Source organism: Hyperolius riggenbachi, chromosome 9 (assembly GCF_040937935.1).
Source record: "Hyperolius riggenbachi isolate aHypRig1 chromosome 9, aHypRig1.pri, whole genome shotgun sequence".
Classification (NCBI taxonomy): domain Eukaryota; kingdom Metazoa; phylum Chordata; class Amphibia; order Anura; family Hyperoliidae; genus Hyperolius; species Hyperolius riggenbachi.
Window position 1 is genome coordinate 126,195,697 of NC_090654.1, and position 16,518 is coordinate 126,212,214.

Below are 16,518 nucleotides of genomic sequence, written 5' to 3' on the forward strand. Positions count from 1 at the left end.
TTCATTTCACTTCTCAAATATCACTGTGTGTGTCTCCCATGTGATATATTTAACTGACATTTTTTTATCGTAACAACCAACAATTTATACAGGAAAATCATGACGATTAACAGGGTTACCCAAACTTTCGCATCCCATTGTACATCCAACAACAAGGGCGCCTCCTATTCTACTGTATCTTGTTGTTCCACCGCACGGTGTGGGGTTTCTCACTACACCTTGGTGAAGTGAAGCCTTTTGAAGGAGCAGCGACCAACCACTAAAAGACCGAGTGGAGACGGGATTTCTCCACATGCCCGGATGAGTGGTTGCTTCTATTAGCAACCCGCACCTGTGAGTATAATATACTCAAATCTTTCTCCAATTATCTCTCGATATTACACCATAAGGGCTCACGGTGTCCCTATGTTTTTTTTCTCCCCTGTTTTACTCAACCTTAACTATACTGGGGCAGCTATACTAAATATACTGGGGGCAACTATACTAGCTATCTATACTGGGGCAACTATACCACCTATACTGGGGACAACTATACTGGCTACCTACACTGGGGGCAACTATACCTGGCTACCCTATACAGGGGGCACCTATACCTGGCTACCTACCTATACTGAGGGTGAAAATTTTCGGGTGCTGTGCGATCATTCCAAATGGGGGGGGGGGGGGGGATGGGGTAGGCACATCCTCACTAGTTTGCCTCAGGCAGCAAAAAGTCTAGAACTGGCTCTGTTGACAATAGCATACCATATCAAAGTGTATCATTGTGGTTGATCTGCATGAACATTCCTCACGTTTAACAAATTTCTTTGGAGTCACAGAAAAAACTTTTGTGTTAGAACTGGCTGGTTGGGTATACCTAGTTATCAGTTATGAATCATTTGCTCATTGAGAATCGGGAAGTAAGGTTTGTTCAGATACCAAGGTTTAGGAACACTTTAAAATGCCTGATTCTTCCCCACCCTCCAACTTAGCTTCATCTTATCCGTATCTGCATATCATCACAGCACCAGGTTTAACCACACACCTGTTTGATTACTTTCAATGGGGGTTTTCAGACTGGCCCTGCTTAAAACATTTTTGCTAGCATTTGGTTTGCTAGCTTTTTCGTTGTTGTCTAGCACTTTTCAACTACTTGTTAGTATTGTTTAAATTGCAGAGTGCTGTAAAAATATTTTAAATAAGATGAACAATTATCTCATGGGAGAAACCTTAGGAGAAATAAACTGAATAAAGGCTTACATTTAATAAAAATACAGAATCCATGAAACAATGAAGGGCCTTTTTATCAATGTTTGATTACTGACGTTGATTGGGAAAGCCATTCCTTTTTGTCTAAGCAACGAGGTGGGAGTTGTGCACAATCAATGGTTGCATTAAGCAGCATGGAGCTAGTGGCAGCAGCTGTGTGATCAATATTCGGACTCCGCCTACAACCATGAACTTATGGATCCTTTATCTGGCCTAATAGTGTATGTTAACCTTAAGTAAATTTAAGTTAAACCTTGCAAACTTGGAAACTATCATCTGGAAGCAGCATTATACAGCTTCATATGTTTTTGTCTGTAATGCTGGGGATACACGGTACGTTTCTGTACCGTGTATCGACCAGCTGATCCGGCCAGCTGATAATATTCAGCTGGCCCGATCAAGCCGCTCGACCCCCGCCCGCTCGATTCCCGCCTGCGGACAATGGCAGGGAATCGAGCGCTGATAAGGAGGCGGGGGCGAGCGGTAATCAATCCGCGCGCACGGACGAGCGGGGACGTGGCTGGGATCGTTCTGGCGGCTAATCGAGCCGCCGGTCGACCCGTGTATTCCCGGCATAAGACAGGCATCTGTGTGGTTTTCTGGTTGCATTATAACTTTACACCTGTTTCAAAGCAAGTTTTTGAAACCTTACCTTGATCTTGTGAGTCCACCTGATACATGGCATCTTCATCAAATAGACCGATCTCTGCATATGACATTTCTCTGTGAACTGGAGACTTCATCTCCATATAATTCCCCTCTGAAGTCCTGGACATCAGCATAGGAAGATCTTTAATGGTTGCATACGGGTTCTCACTGTTCAAGGAGCTATTGCTTACGTTGAGAGCTGAATCCTTCACATAATCTGCAATGGCAACATAACTTCATGAATCTCAAAGGATGATTTCTTCTAGTAAAGGAGTCTTCATCTTCTTTAGTCTATGGTGCTTGAACCACTTAATGACAAGCTGACTTATAAAAACGTCCTGCTAGAACCTCTTAATGGCTCCAGGACGTTTTTATAAGTCAGACAGTGCTGCTGCCGCTGTGCGTGTGCGGGTGCGCGCCCCCGCGCGTGCACATGCATTCTCGTGCACGTGCAATAGAAAACCACCAAAGAAAAAGTACACCTTTATTTACAAATACTATATTGTCACCATACTTTTTACTAGGGACATAATTAAAACCTTGTGATAACCAGAACAAATAGGCAGATAAAATGTGTGGGTTTTATGCACACTAGCAGTGTTTATATTAAAACTATAGGGGATGAAATTGGGGAAATAGTGTATATTTTCATCTTTTCCTTGTTTTTTTCCTGTAAAATGCATAGAAAATAAAGTAAACACTGAAAACAAATATCAACCCAAAAAACCCAATTGGTGGTGAAAAACACAGGATATAGATCATTTCATTGTGATTAGTAGTGATTAAGCTATTGGCAAATGAAAGGGGTGAGCACTGAAAGGTAAAAATCGCTCTTGTCCGTTAGGGTAAAAACGCCTTTGGGGTGAAGTGGTTAAGCTTACACTATGCCCACCCACTGCCTAGCAATCTGACAAGGGGTCAGCACCACACTTAAAGGGAACCTTAAAGTGAACCTCCGGACTAAAAATCTACTCAGCAGAACTGAAAAGGCTTGGTGTTTCTTTCACAGTTTCACAGCATCAGAACTTTGTTTTTCTTACCAAAGCATCATTTTTAGCTGCATTTTTAGCTAAGCTCCACCCATCAAAGAAAACTGCCGGGCTGTTTCCCTAATGCTGTGCAAAGCATGATGGGATTTCCTATGTTTTTATTCACGTTGCCTAGCAACTGGGAGGGGTGATTAGCACACAGGACAGTTGGAGCTGTGTCTCATACTCCCTGTCACCTCCTTTCAACCAAAAAGATGGCTGCCGTCATGAAATCAAACATTTGCCTGTTCTTTTAAAACAGGGTGTGTAAGAGATTATATTACCTATCTATTTTAATTAACATAACTAATGTAACTTAATGACAGTATTTTTTTAGGCTGAAGTTCCTCTTTAACTGAGAGGGATATAGATGTTTAATTTTAAACAATGCCAGTTGCTTGGCACTCCTGATGATCTCTTTTGCTGCAGTAATGGCTGAATCACACACCTGAAACAAGCATGCAGCTAATCCAGTCTGACTTCAGTCAGAGCACCTGATCTGTATGCCTGTTCAGGGGCTGTGGCTAAAAGTATTAGAGACACAGGATCAGCGGGGGAGTCAGGCAACTGGTATTTTTTTTAAAGGAAAAATCCATATACTTCTCAGTTTAGGTTCCCTTTAAGTAATTATAGCTGTGGTATAAAACCCAGCATTTCTTCTTTGCTCTAAAAGATTATTTACAGCATATAATATACTACCACTATTTTTTTTTTTAAGCAGAACAGCAATTGAAGGGTTAAAACACAGGACTTACTTTTTCAATAGAATGCTCCCTGCAGGGAAATCCACATCCAAACTGGTGATAACATTATCTTGTGTTTACTTAAAGTGGATCTGAGGTGAAGATTTGCACCTTTCATTAATGTGACTCTTATAGATAATTTTTAGGGCAATCTTCTCCTCAAAAAGTTTTATTTTTTTGTTTTCTTACTTAATTGCCTCATAAATTAATAATGCCACTCCCCCAGCCCTTCCAACGCCTCGGCGTTCTCAGTCCCATGACCCACATGCTTATGGGAGCTCAGTCTGGGCAGGAGGAGTCTTTCGCTGAAGCAGGAGAAGGGGGCGTTCCTAGCCAGGAGCAGCTGAACTCATGCGATGCTTGTGTGAGTTCAGCACTTGTCAGCGAGTCAGTCTGGTTTCTTGTTTATTTATATTTTTAATTGAAATCTGTGAGTAATTGGAGTCTGTGAGCTGTGTGTAACAGCTCAATACAAGATCCCCTCCTTCTCTGAAGTCCACTGACAGTCGGCACTGTCTGCAAGTAACTCGAAACCTCCCCCTGCACTCACATCCACACCTCCTCTGCATTACGTCCCTTATTACATCTCTTCACCTGCTGGGCTCCAGAAACAAAAGGGAGTAATGAGCTGGAACGTGATGTGCAGTTTCACTTTCTTGTGGTCACTTCCTCTCTGCACAATGATTGAAGTTTTGTTTATCTGTGCCTGCATTCCATCAGACCAGCTAATGTCCACACGCAGTGCAACACTGTAAGTTACGATGTGTAACTGAGCAGTGAGCACAAGATGTACTCCTGTTGTGTGATCTTCCTTATTAATGTATGATGAATGAGGATTTGTCAGCTGGCTGCAGTGGAGATGGCTGCCTGTGGCTGGCTATAAAACGACTGTGGCACTACAAATGACAGCATGCCCCATCAGTAATTATTAGCAACAAAGGTTTAGTAATATCTGGTTTCCACAGCTCAGTTCAGCATTCCCTGAATTACAGTTCAGCATTCACTCAAATTACACCCCAGCACACACTGAGCATGCACGAGATTTCATGGGCAAGGGGGCGGAGAGGGGAGGAGGGAGGAGATGGGACAGGCTGAGGGCTGGAGATGCAAAGCAGATTTGCTTGTGTGTAATGTGAACATGGCCGCTCTCATTGTATCACAGGAAGAAATTATAGTTTACTTTTGAAGCTGTTTGCTGCTAGATGGCCTGAGAAAACTATCTAAACTTAAGATAAGATATATAGATAATTTACTTGCTATAGTTAGTTTTTCATCTCGGATCCGCTTTAATTGTAGCAGAGAGGAATGTAAACATTCTTTGACTGTGCAGGTGAATTTTTTATTAAATTAATGTATGTAGATGTAATTTTACTATTTGGCCACTAGATGTCCACCCCCCTACTTTTATTCCTCTTGTATACAGAACAGTACACAGAGGACCTTATCTGTGTATGTTTTACTTTAAAGAGACTCCGTAACAAAAATTGCATCCTGTTTTTTATCATCCTACAAGTTCCAAAAGCTATTCTAATGTGTTCTGGCTTACTGCAGCACTTTGTACTATCACAGTCTCTGTAATAAATCAACTTATCTCTCTCTTGTCAGACTTGTCAGCCTGTGTCTGGAAGGCTGCCAAGTTCTTCAGTGTTGTGGTTCTGCTATGAACTCCCCCTTCCAGGCCCCTCTATGCACACTGCCTGTGTGTTATTTAGATTAGAGCAGCTTCTCTCTTCTCTCTTATATTTTACAAGCTTGATAAATCGTCCTCTGAGCTGGCTGGGCTTTCACATAGTGAGGAATTGCAGACAAGGGCAAAGCTGTTTGCAGGAAGAAAAGAGCAGCCTGAAACTTCAGTGCATGAGAGATGCAGGGGGAAAGAAACACACAAATGATCTCTTGAGATTCAAAAGGAAGGCTGTATACAGCCTGCGTGTGTATGGATGTATTTTCTATGTGTGGACATACTGTACATCAACCTGCTTTGGTGGCCATTTTGTTTGTTTATAAACAAACTTTGTAAAACTGTTTCTAACCACTTTTAATGCGGCGGGGAGCGGCGAAATTGTGACAGAGGGTAATAGGAGATGTCCCCTAACGCACTGGTATGTTTACTTTTGTGTGATTTTAACAATACAGATTATCTTTAACTTTTGGCAATGACCACGGCATCTCATTCATGCTGTGATTATTGATCACAGGCACTTAGATCGGTGAATGGAAACTGTGTTCCCATTCACTGATCGGTCTACTAACGGGCGATGACGACAACGCGTGCAGGAGCGCATACTGCAACGAAAGGCATATATCTATGCCGCTGTAACAGGAATGGTCCTCCAGTGGGGTCTTGGTATACTGCCTCAGATACATAAAGTGGTTCAATTTTATTTGCACACCACAGTGTAAAACATGACCAGACAAATAACATTTATATCACGCTTTTCTCTTGGCAGACTCAAAGCGCCAGAGCAGCAGCCACTAGGGCGCGCTCTATAGGCAGTAGCCGTGTTAGGGAGTCTTGCTTAAGGTCTCCTACTGAATAGGTACTGGCTTACTGAATGGGAAGAACCAAGAGATGAACCCAGGTCTCCTGTGTCAGAGGCAGAGCCCTTAACCAATACACTGTCCGGCTACAGCAGCAACAGATTGCTGTTGTGACCTACAATAAAAGTATAAAATCACCTATATATACCAAATCAGCAATATATATATATATATATATATATATATATATATATATATATATATATATATATATATATATATACCAAAATCCCCAACCATATGCTGAGTGATGAACTGCCTGGTGAGTGGAAGGGGCTATAGCGCAGACCTGATGGGGAACAGGCTGTACCAAAACTCACCCATCAGTCAAGGCAAAAGAGGGAGGGCTGTTCCCCATCAAAAAACTGTAATATAGTAAAACTATTGGACTGTTGATTGTCACCTATTGGGCTGTTGATTGTCACCTCAGCTAGTCGAATTCATCGAGAGCTGATTGCGTAGTGGTTAGCTCTCTCGCCTTGCAGCGCTGGGTCCCTGGTTCAAATCCCAGCCAGGGCACTATCTGCAAAAAGTTTGTATGTTCTCTCTGTGTTTGCGTGGGTTTCCTCCGGGCACTCCGGTTTCCTCCCACATTCCAAAAAAACATACGGATAAGTTAATTGGCTCCCCCTAAACTTGGCCCTAGACTACAATACTTACACTACATAATACAGACATATGGCAATGGTAGGGATTATCAATAGAAATAAAATCCTGCGCCTCAGCAAATTAGCATAAATTAGTTGATTATGCTAATTTATGCTAATTTGCTGAGGCACAGGATTTTATTTCTATTGTTTTTTCACTTTTGATGGGTATCTGCACACTATCCCATTTTTCCGTGCAGCCTTGCCATTTATATGTCAATCAGCGCTGCAATCATTTTCTTTGAAAATGGTAGGGATTAGATTGTGAGCTCCTTTGAGGGACAGTTAGTGACGAGACAATATATATATATATATATATATATATATATATATATATATATATATATATATATACAAGAAAGAAGCAAAGAGTTGCAGCACACTTGCTCTATTGAGCTTCACACAAGTTATACACAGGCAAACAGTTTCGGCTGTCCCCAGCCTTTATCAATGCCAAAAGACAAATGCATCACAGTCCATTTATATACCCGCCCATACAGGTTAATTAGGAGTGACATCACAAAGTGGACCGCCCATTATGGGGATTAACCCTCACAGTCCAAACAGTGTTATAATCACACTTATCTGGTGCTAATAGTCCATAGGTCCACATGTACAATCTGTAGTTCCAATCTTCATCCGGTCATGGTGTATACCAAGTAATATCAACATATAGTATACCTAAAAAGGGAGAGGTTACAAAAATAAATGCAGATCAAAATCTTTGTTAAGACCATTAGGGAACAAAGTTCCCAATCTATCTATCCACATAACTTCACGTTTCTTTAAAAGGAGAATACGATCTCCCCCACGCCTTTGCTTGGGTATATGGTCTATGACCATGAACTTAAGGTCACTATCCCTATGTCCCATTTGTCTCCAATGTTTAGAGACTGGCAATTCAGATGTCACAGACCTGACAGAGCTCCTATGCTGTGCAATGCGATCCCTGACTTTTTGTGTGGTCTCCCCCACATAATGGAGACCGCATGGACAAGTTAAGAGGTACACAACATAGGAGCTCTGGCAGGTCAGGAAGTGTCGAATACAATAATCTCCACAAAATGTGGAACCCTAAGGCCCCGTTCACACTTGCGGTTGTCTGCCAAACGGACCGGATGACCTGACCGGATCCGGACCGGATCCGGATCGGAACCGTACGGTTCTGATCCGGATCCGGTCAGGTTGCATCAGGTGTTCATCAGGATGCGATCCGGATCCGTTTGGCAAAAGTTACGTAAAAAACCAAAAAAAAGTTTGGGGTCTGGGAGGTCAGCAGAAGGGGGACCTGTGGAATCAGGCCCTCCGCTGTTTAGCACTCACCTCCACCTCCAACATGCTGCCAACATCTCCAGCTCGTGCTGCTCCACTCCAAAATGCTTGCCCATGTGTCCCCGATCCAATATCGCCGCAACAATCCTCATAGGAAGTGGGGTAGAACATCCGGATTTTTAGCCAGTGTGTTGTGCGCTATCCGGTTCTCATTGATTTGTATTGGCCGGATGGTGCAGTCCGGCTCCGCCCCGGATACGGCTGCCGGAGGAGCCGGACCAAAAAATAGCGCATGTTGGAACGGACGCCGGAGTCCGGATCCGGTCCGGCTCCGGTCCGGACGAAACGGACGCATGTGAACGGTGGCATAGACTTACATTGCTATGCCGTGCGTCCGTTTCGTCCGTTCCGCATGCGGTGCGGCTCCGGCACGGCGATTCCGGATAGCCACCGCTAATGTGAACCGGGCCTTAATCATGTTGATGCATTCACTGCAGGTCAGACAGGGGAAAGACCCCAAGCGCTTTGGTCCCAAAAAAGTTTCACCTTGTTTCACTATAGGTGGGAAATCGGCCTTCACAACCTTGTTTCCTATTGTTTCATTACGTCTGTAGGCCGGAATGGGAGGCAAATGGAATTCCTGTACCTCAGGGTACGCACTGCCCAAAATGTGCCAATGCCTTTTGATGCATGCCAGCACTTTATTGGAAAGGCCATGGTACTGGCACACAAAGGGTAGGCGTGATCCTTTGGTTTTGCCTATGCCCGAATCCAATGTTTGTTCAGGAGAGACAATTTTCTCCAACTCCTCTTGTAACAATTCTTGGGGATACCCACGTGTTGAGAGCTTACCAACCATCTGCTGTCTCCTATCTGCCATTCCATCAGAACATTTGGTTCGAGATCGTCTATGACAAAGTGGAGATAAATTTCCTCGATACCACTATCAAGAGGGCAGGTGATGCACTTATTTCTGATTTTTATCAGAAACCCACCGACCGAAACCAATGACTCCGTTTTGAGAGCTTCCACCCACCTGCTGTCTTCCGCTCGGTTGCCAGGAGTCAATTACTCCGAGTTGATAGGATCGTTTCTGATCAATCTAAGATAGCAGATAGGAGACAGCAGATGGTTGGTAAGCTCTCAACACGTGGGTATCCCCAAGAATTGTTACAAGAGGAGTTGGAGAAAATTGTCTCTCCTGAACAAACATTGGATTCGGGCATAGGCAAAACCAAAGGATCACGCCTACCCTTTGTGTGCCAGTACCATGGCCTTTCCAATAAAGTGCTGGCATGCATCAAAAGGCATTGGCACATTTTGGGCAGTGCGTACCCTGAGATACAGGAATTCCATTTGCCTCCCATTCCGGCCTACAGACGTAATGAAACAATAGGAAACAAGGTTGTGAAGGCCGATTTCCCACCTATAGTGAAACAAGGTGAAACTTTTTTGGGACCAAAGCGCTTGGGGTCTTTCCCCTGTCTGACCTGCAGTGAATGCATCAACATGATTAAGGGTTCCACATTTTGTGGAGATTATTGTATTCGACACTTCCTGACCTGCCAGAGCTCCTATGTTGTGTACCTCTTAACTTGTCCATGCGGTCTCCATTATGTGGGGGAGACCACACAAAAAGTCAGGGATCGCATTGCACAGCATAGGAGCTCTGTCAGGTCTGTGACATCTGAATTGCCAGTCTCTAAACATTGGAGACAAATGGGACATAGGGATAGTGACCTTAAGTTCATGGTCATAGACCATATACCCAAGCAAAGGCGTGGGGGAGATCGTATTCTCCTTTTAAAGAAACGTGAAGTTATGTGGATAGATAGATTGGGAACTTTGTTCCCTAATGGTCTTAACAAAGATTTTGATCTGCATTTATTTTTGTAACCTCTCCCTTTTTAGGTATACTATATGTTGATATTACTTGGTATACACCATGACCGGATGAAGATTGGAACTACAGATTGTACATGTGGACCTATGGACTATTAGCACCAGATAAGTGTGATTATAACACTGTTTGGACTGTGAGGGTTAATCCCCATAATGGGCGGTCCACTTTGTGATGTCACTCCTAATTAACCTGTATGGGCGGGTATATAAATGGACTGTGATGCATTTGTCTTTTGGCATTGATAAAGGCTGGGGACAGCCGAAACTGTTTGCCTGTGTATAACTTGTGTGAAGCTCAATAGAGCAAGTGTGCTGCAACTCTTTGCTTCTTTCTTGTATGCTCCTGTGGGAATTGGGCCACCCCAGTTGCGTGCACACACAGACGATCGGATCGTGATAGCTGCTGATCCCTCTGGACTATATATAGATATATCTATATATATATATACACTGTACAGCGCTGCGTAATATGTCGGCGCTATATAAATACTAAATAATAATAATAATAATTTATATGTGTGGAGCAAGCGCTTTTATTATTAATTTTTAGTGATAAAAAGAGCACAAATCATTTTTTGTTAATGTCCTTATAATTAAGCCACACAAGGACTGAGGGATTGTTTTACACCTATAGGGGCTATTCAGTGGCATCCTTGTAAAAATATGTTATGGGTAGTGATTGCTCACGGAATACTTACCATTTCCTTTGTTATAATAGACACCAACACTGTAACTTCTGTCAATACAATATCTCCCTGCAATTAAAAGAATACATTACATTATCTTTTAGGTAAACTTCAGCATTTCTAACAGTAAGTATATTTGTATGATTCCATGCAAATAGGAATGAGCCTTTCTGTTCACCCAAATCTGGATTCCAGCAGAAGGGGTTATTTCCCCATAACGCCAGTGGATACTAACCAAGCATCATGATCAGAGTTGCTAACCCAATTTCTCATTTTTCCTGGACAAAATGGTCAAAAAATCTGGACACCCCAAGTTATGGATGGACAGGGGCGGATTCAGTAGCGGGCTTTTTAGGCAACTTCTTGTGAATTTCGGAAGGAAAGAAACATAGCTAAAGCAGGTGATTACTGCATAAGGCTCATGTGAAACAGCCTTCCTGAACTAAGAAGAAATGTTCCCCATAAAAGAAACATGATGTCAGTGCTATATTAATACATAATAATATGATAGGACATTAGACTATGACTATGGAAGGATTAGATTGTGAGCTCCTCTGAGGACAGTCAGTGACATGACTATGTACTCTGTAAAATCAGGGCCGGTTCAAGTAACAATTGGGCCCTAGGGCAAAATTAGCCTGGGGGCCCCCCAACAGACACCCCCCACGACCAAAAAGCGTAATTAGGGGCTCTTTGTTGCAGTCAAATTTCCCTCCTGGGCCCTTGAGCTGGCTACTGACCCTCCCCCAATCACCTCCTAACTTAACTGTGCTCCCTAGGACCTCTGCAGTATCTATGTCAGTGTAGTGTCTCACCTGCCCACCAGCACAGATGAGACGCTACTCTGCCAAAGACTCTGCACAGTCCCTCAGGAGCAACAGTTAAGATGGGAGAGGGACACCTTGGGGGCCCCTACAGGCTCTGGGGCAATTGCCCATTTTTTCCTATGGTAGCTCCGGCCCAAAAATGCTGCAGAAGATGTCAGTACTATATAAATACATAATAATAATATGGTAGAACATTAGACTATGACTATGGTAGGATTAGTGTTAAGCTTGGTGGTGTATTCTCCACAGTCAGCATGCAACGCATGAGCTGGCGTGGAGGAGGTACACACACTAGCACCAGGAAACAGGCTATCCCTAGTATAGTGGAGGGGAGGACTGACTCCAATAGGAGATTGTGGCGCACAGAGCCGGTGCAGATCTGACAGCCACAAACAATGCTTTCGTTATAACGTCTCAGCGCAAAGTAGCGCTGAGCGCACAAACCAGAACTGAGGAGATCAGGACAGGTAGACAGAATGAACGCTTGCTTGCTAGCTAGCGGCTACTTAGCGACAGCAAGCGTCCAAAACCAGACAGACTGGAATGAGGCAGCCAATGCGATGCGGCGATGGCGTGCCTCACAAAGACAGGACAGGACAGTCAGAAAATAGCAGGATTAAGATAGATGAACGTAACACAGATAAATATACAATAAGTATGTTTTCCTAGCGTATTACAATTACAGCTATCAATGAAACTATTTGTAACTTCTGACTAACATATGTATATATCGGCAATGAACCGATATATGACATAAGCAGGAACGCTGACTAACACTGGAGCAAAACAGGGAACAGGGCTCAGAAGGATTCGCTATCTCTTCGCAGAGATGAACGCAATCCACAAACGGTAACAGGACAGGATTCAGAAGGATTCGTTATCTCTTCGCAGAGATGAACGCAATCCACAAACAGTGACAGAACAGGATTCAGAAGGATTCGTTATCTCTTCGCAGAGATGAACGCAATCCACAAACAGTAACAGAACAGGATTCAGAAGGATTCGTTATCTCTTCGCAGAGATGAACGCAATCCACAAACAGAACCAGGAGCAGGGTAACTACCTCAGCACGGGTGGTCACGGTACGCGCAACCTACCAAAACGTGCTGGAAAGCTGACTAACTGCACACAGGATATAAACAGTTCGTGTACGTATACATCAGCGACACTGATGTATTAACGTAACACAAATACAAGGAAAATAATAAACGTGCTGGTATGCATATATATTGGCAATGAACCAATATATGATGCAAAGACCAGCAAACTATCTTTATAACAATAAACACGATCGGAGGCTAAAGCGACAGCAAGGCAGGCTTAAGCTGAAGCTATGAAAACCCAAGGAAACCCTGCAGGAAGCAGATCTTTATACTGAGGTCATCCAATGGGAGCAGACATGCAGATTCCCACACAGGTGAATGATAATCAGTCACAAGCTGACAGCAGGGAAAGACAGACAAAGCTATGCAACTTGCATGGAAATAGATCAGAACTGCCTGAGCTGCAGCACTAATACTTCCAGTAATAGCTGCTGCAGCAGCGATCATTACAGTACCCCCGCCTTTAAAAGTGGATTCCAGACGCTTTTCAAAACTGAAATTTCCAACAAAACAGTCTGACTGATAATTCATGATGACCGGGACAGCCCGGCAAGACCGAATTCCAGAATCAGTCCCCACAAGACTGGACCCATCAGAACCAGAACCTACAGAACCATGCCCATCAGTACTACAAACCCCAGTGCGACACCCATCAGAACCATGATTTCCAGAAGAAAGCCCTCCGAAACTCCCTGAGCGATACCCACCGCCTTCCAGGAACAGTTCAGAAACGCCAAAGCCTTTGCAATGCCCACCGGTACTGTCTTTACCAACACAAAACCCACTGTTGAACCAGTCCAAGGCACCAGGACAAGTTTTCTCAGAGACCTCCCAGAACACCTTGAAGCTCCAAAGAGATCCCCATAGGTCAGAATGCCCCTTAGGCTCACATGGAGAACTATCAAGAACCCCTATGGAACCTAGGGCAATTCCCGAGTCAGGGCCACAAGGACAAACATCAATATCAGGGCTTTCAGGGACCAGAACCATCTCTGGGCATGCAGGCAGACTGGCAACATCAGAACGTGTTCCCACTAAGGAAGCATCAGAGCACGCTAACACCTTAGACACACTTGGGCATTCTGGCACACAAACAACATCTGGGCACACCGGCACAAGAGAAACCTCTGGGCATGTCAAGGAACTGTGAGCCTTAGGGTCAGCCAAGACAGGACCAAAACCAGGACTGGCCAAAAAAAAATCATCATGACTAAACTTCGCAACTACTGGACTTTTACACGAGAATGCTGGATCAGACTTAGATGTCGCTGATTCCAGCAAAGTCAGTAAAAAATCAGATTCAGGGGCACTAACAAGACAGGACAAATCTTCTGATGTATGCACTGAACCAGACAGGGACTCCACAACTACCTCTGGACTGGACAGAGACTCATTTAATACACTGGATTGGAGCTCATGAGGCGCTGCAGAACAAGTCAGTATTGCAGCAGCCCCCACTGGACTAGGCAAAACTGAGGAATTCCCTGGACAGGAAGGGAACTCTGGAACCTCTGCCACAGCGGCCAGAGAACCAGAATCTTTCAGGATACAGGGCTGGGTTTCAGGAACACTCATCAGACCGGACTGAAATTCTGAGATTTCTATTATTTTGACCAGAGAATCAGAATTATCCATGTTACAGGGCAAGACTTCTGAAACATTCAGAGGACAGGGCTGGAGTTCCTCGGCTGTTACAACACTGGAGAGGGACTCAACATTGGTTAAATCAGACTGTGTACAGGGCAAGGTATCTGACACACTTGCTGACGAGGACAATATTTCAATGGCTTCTGCTTTGCTGGGCAGAAATTCATCAAGTTTTATTAGAGCAGACTTTAATTCCAAAACAGCTGCTAGACAAGTGAATATTACTGCAACACCAACTGAGGTAAGCAGTGCTTCAGCCTCCTCTGCTAGAGGGTTTAAAGTATCCAAAGTACTGGGTGAAGCATAAGACTCTGCGACCACAGCTTCACTGGACAGGATCACTGAACAGTCCATATTGCAGGGCAAAACCATGGAAGCACCTGCTGGACAGCATAATGATTCTGTGACCTGAGTTTCATTGGAGAGATCTACTGCACAATTCATGGTACAGGGCAAATTTATTGGAAAATTTTCTGAACAAGGTAATAATTCTGCGATTTCAGGTTCACATAGCAGATGCTCTGAGCTATTCACGAAACTAGAGCGAGGTGTAGAAACAGGAAGATCAAGACACAATGTTTGCGCATCTGAATCACCATTCATTTGTAAAATTGGAAAATTCAGATGCTGGGGTTCTGAGTTTACTAGACAGGATTGCTGGGATTCGGAAACTGATGCAGTGCACCTACTGGCATCTGCTGGATCAGACAGGAGTTGAACTTTATTAACACAGGTAATTTCTGCAGAAGTGTTTGCAGAGACAGGCAAGATTTTTCTGGTGTCTGTTTCACTAAACAAAGAGTCATGAGTACTGGCTAGGCTGGACTCGGAGGTCAGCAGGACCTCTGGATTCTCTGCTGAGAAATTTGCGCAGGGCAAGGTTAAGAATGTATCAGTGGCTTCTGTTTTACTGGGAAGTAACACTGAGTTATCCATGGTACAGGGTGGAATTGCAGGAACTTCAATTTCACACAAAAAGAGCTCCGAATCACCTGCTGAATCAGCCAAAGGTGCTGAAGCAGGCGGGTCAGAACGCCAAATTTGCGAATTCGGAGTCACATAAAAATCATCCAAAATCAGTTCCCACACATCAATCAAGGGAGCCACACAGTCATACCTACACACACCAGCCTCTATTAGGTTATAGGCTGACTTAATGCATGCGTTCAATACCATTTCACTTTTTGCACTGTAAAATTGACAAAATGAACTTGAATCATTCTTCCATTCACAGACCAGGGCTTCCATCTCTCCCCTCTCGAATGGAGGATCCCATGCATACTTAACAGGCAGATCATGGTTTGCAGATATGATTGTGGCAGGCACATGTATAGGGTTAATTAGCAGGTGATTGGCAGATTCCTTATTCTTAAGAATTTCCAATACCTGTAGCAAGTGTTGAACTGTAGTGTATGCAAACTTTCCTTGCTTTACAAATAAGTTGATTTGTTCAATACTCTGTAATATCTCCTCATAATCATACTCAGATAATTCTTTTAAACAAAAATCTTTATTTTCCCTAGCCAGGGAGGAAAGTTCATTAGTAGTTTCATAAGTCCATTTAACTCCCCTGAAAGACAATTGCATTTCATTATCTGTTAATGGCAGAATCTCATTATAGGTCTCAGTCGCTAAGGATAACGATTCTGCAGATTGGACACGTTTCTTAGAACGTTTGCGTTTTGCCTTTGACCTTGCGGTTTTTGGTGATTTATTCAAAGCTGCAGGAAAATTATCAGTAACACTTTCTGCTTGCTGCTCATTCTTGCAAGCAATTGAAGGAGCAGCTGATTGGCCTGCTGCCAGGAGTTCATTAAGAGGAAAAGGCAATGGATCTATGCGCAACCAGTTATGGATCACAAACGCTAGAAATTCCAGTGGTCTCTCTTTCAAATCGGAATGATTGAGAACATCAAATGCCCACTGGAATAATTCCCCTTTAAACAAAATATAACTTAGTTGGAGTGCCCAGGTTGAAACAGGAGTCGCTTGGAGATCAGGATTGGTCAGGAACCTGGCACATTCAGAGAAAAACTCATTTTCTGTTTCAGAGCTAAGTTCTTCAAATTTCTTAAAGGAACAGGAACCATAATTAACAGTGTCATACTTTCTGGGAATCCCCCCCACAATGGGGATTGGTAATGGGGTTTTCATAATGTTAAGCTTGGTGGTGTATTCTCCACAGTCAGCATGCAACGCATGAGCTGGCGTGGAGGAGGTACACAC

General features: G+C 43.6%; 1 protein-coding gene across 2 annotated transcripts in view; it reads right to left on the reverse strand.

The window, feature by feature from the left end:
- The window catches only part of PEAR1 (platelet endothelial aggregation receptor 1), a 209,984-nt gene that overhangs the window by 4,510 nt on the left and 188,956 nt on the right, over positions 1-16,518 (reverse strand). For both annotated transcript variants that reach the window (XM_068253475.1, XM_068253476.1), the window contains 2 exons: positions 10,728-10,784; positions 1,901-2,113 (listed from right to left, as the gene is read on the reverse strand). In XM_068253475.1, the coding sequence (XP_068109576.1) occupies positions 1,901-2,113; positions 10,728-10,784 (270 nt within the window). The remainder of the gene's footprint in view (positions 1-1,900; positions 2,114-10,727; positions 10,785-16,518) is intronic.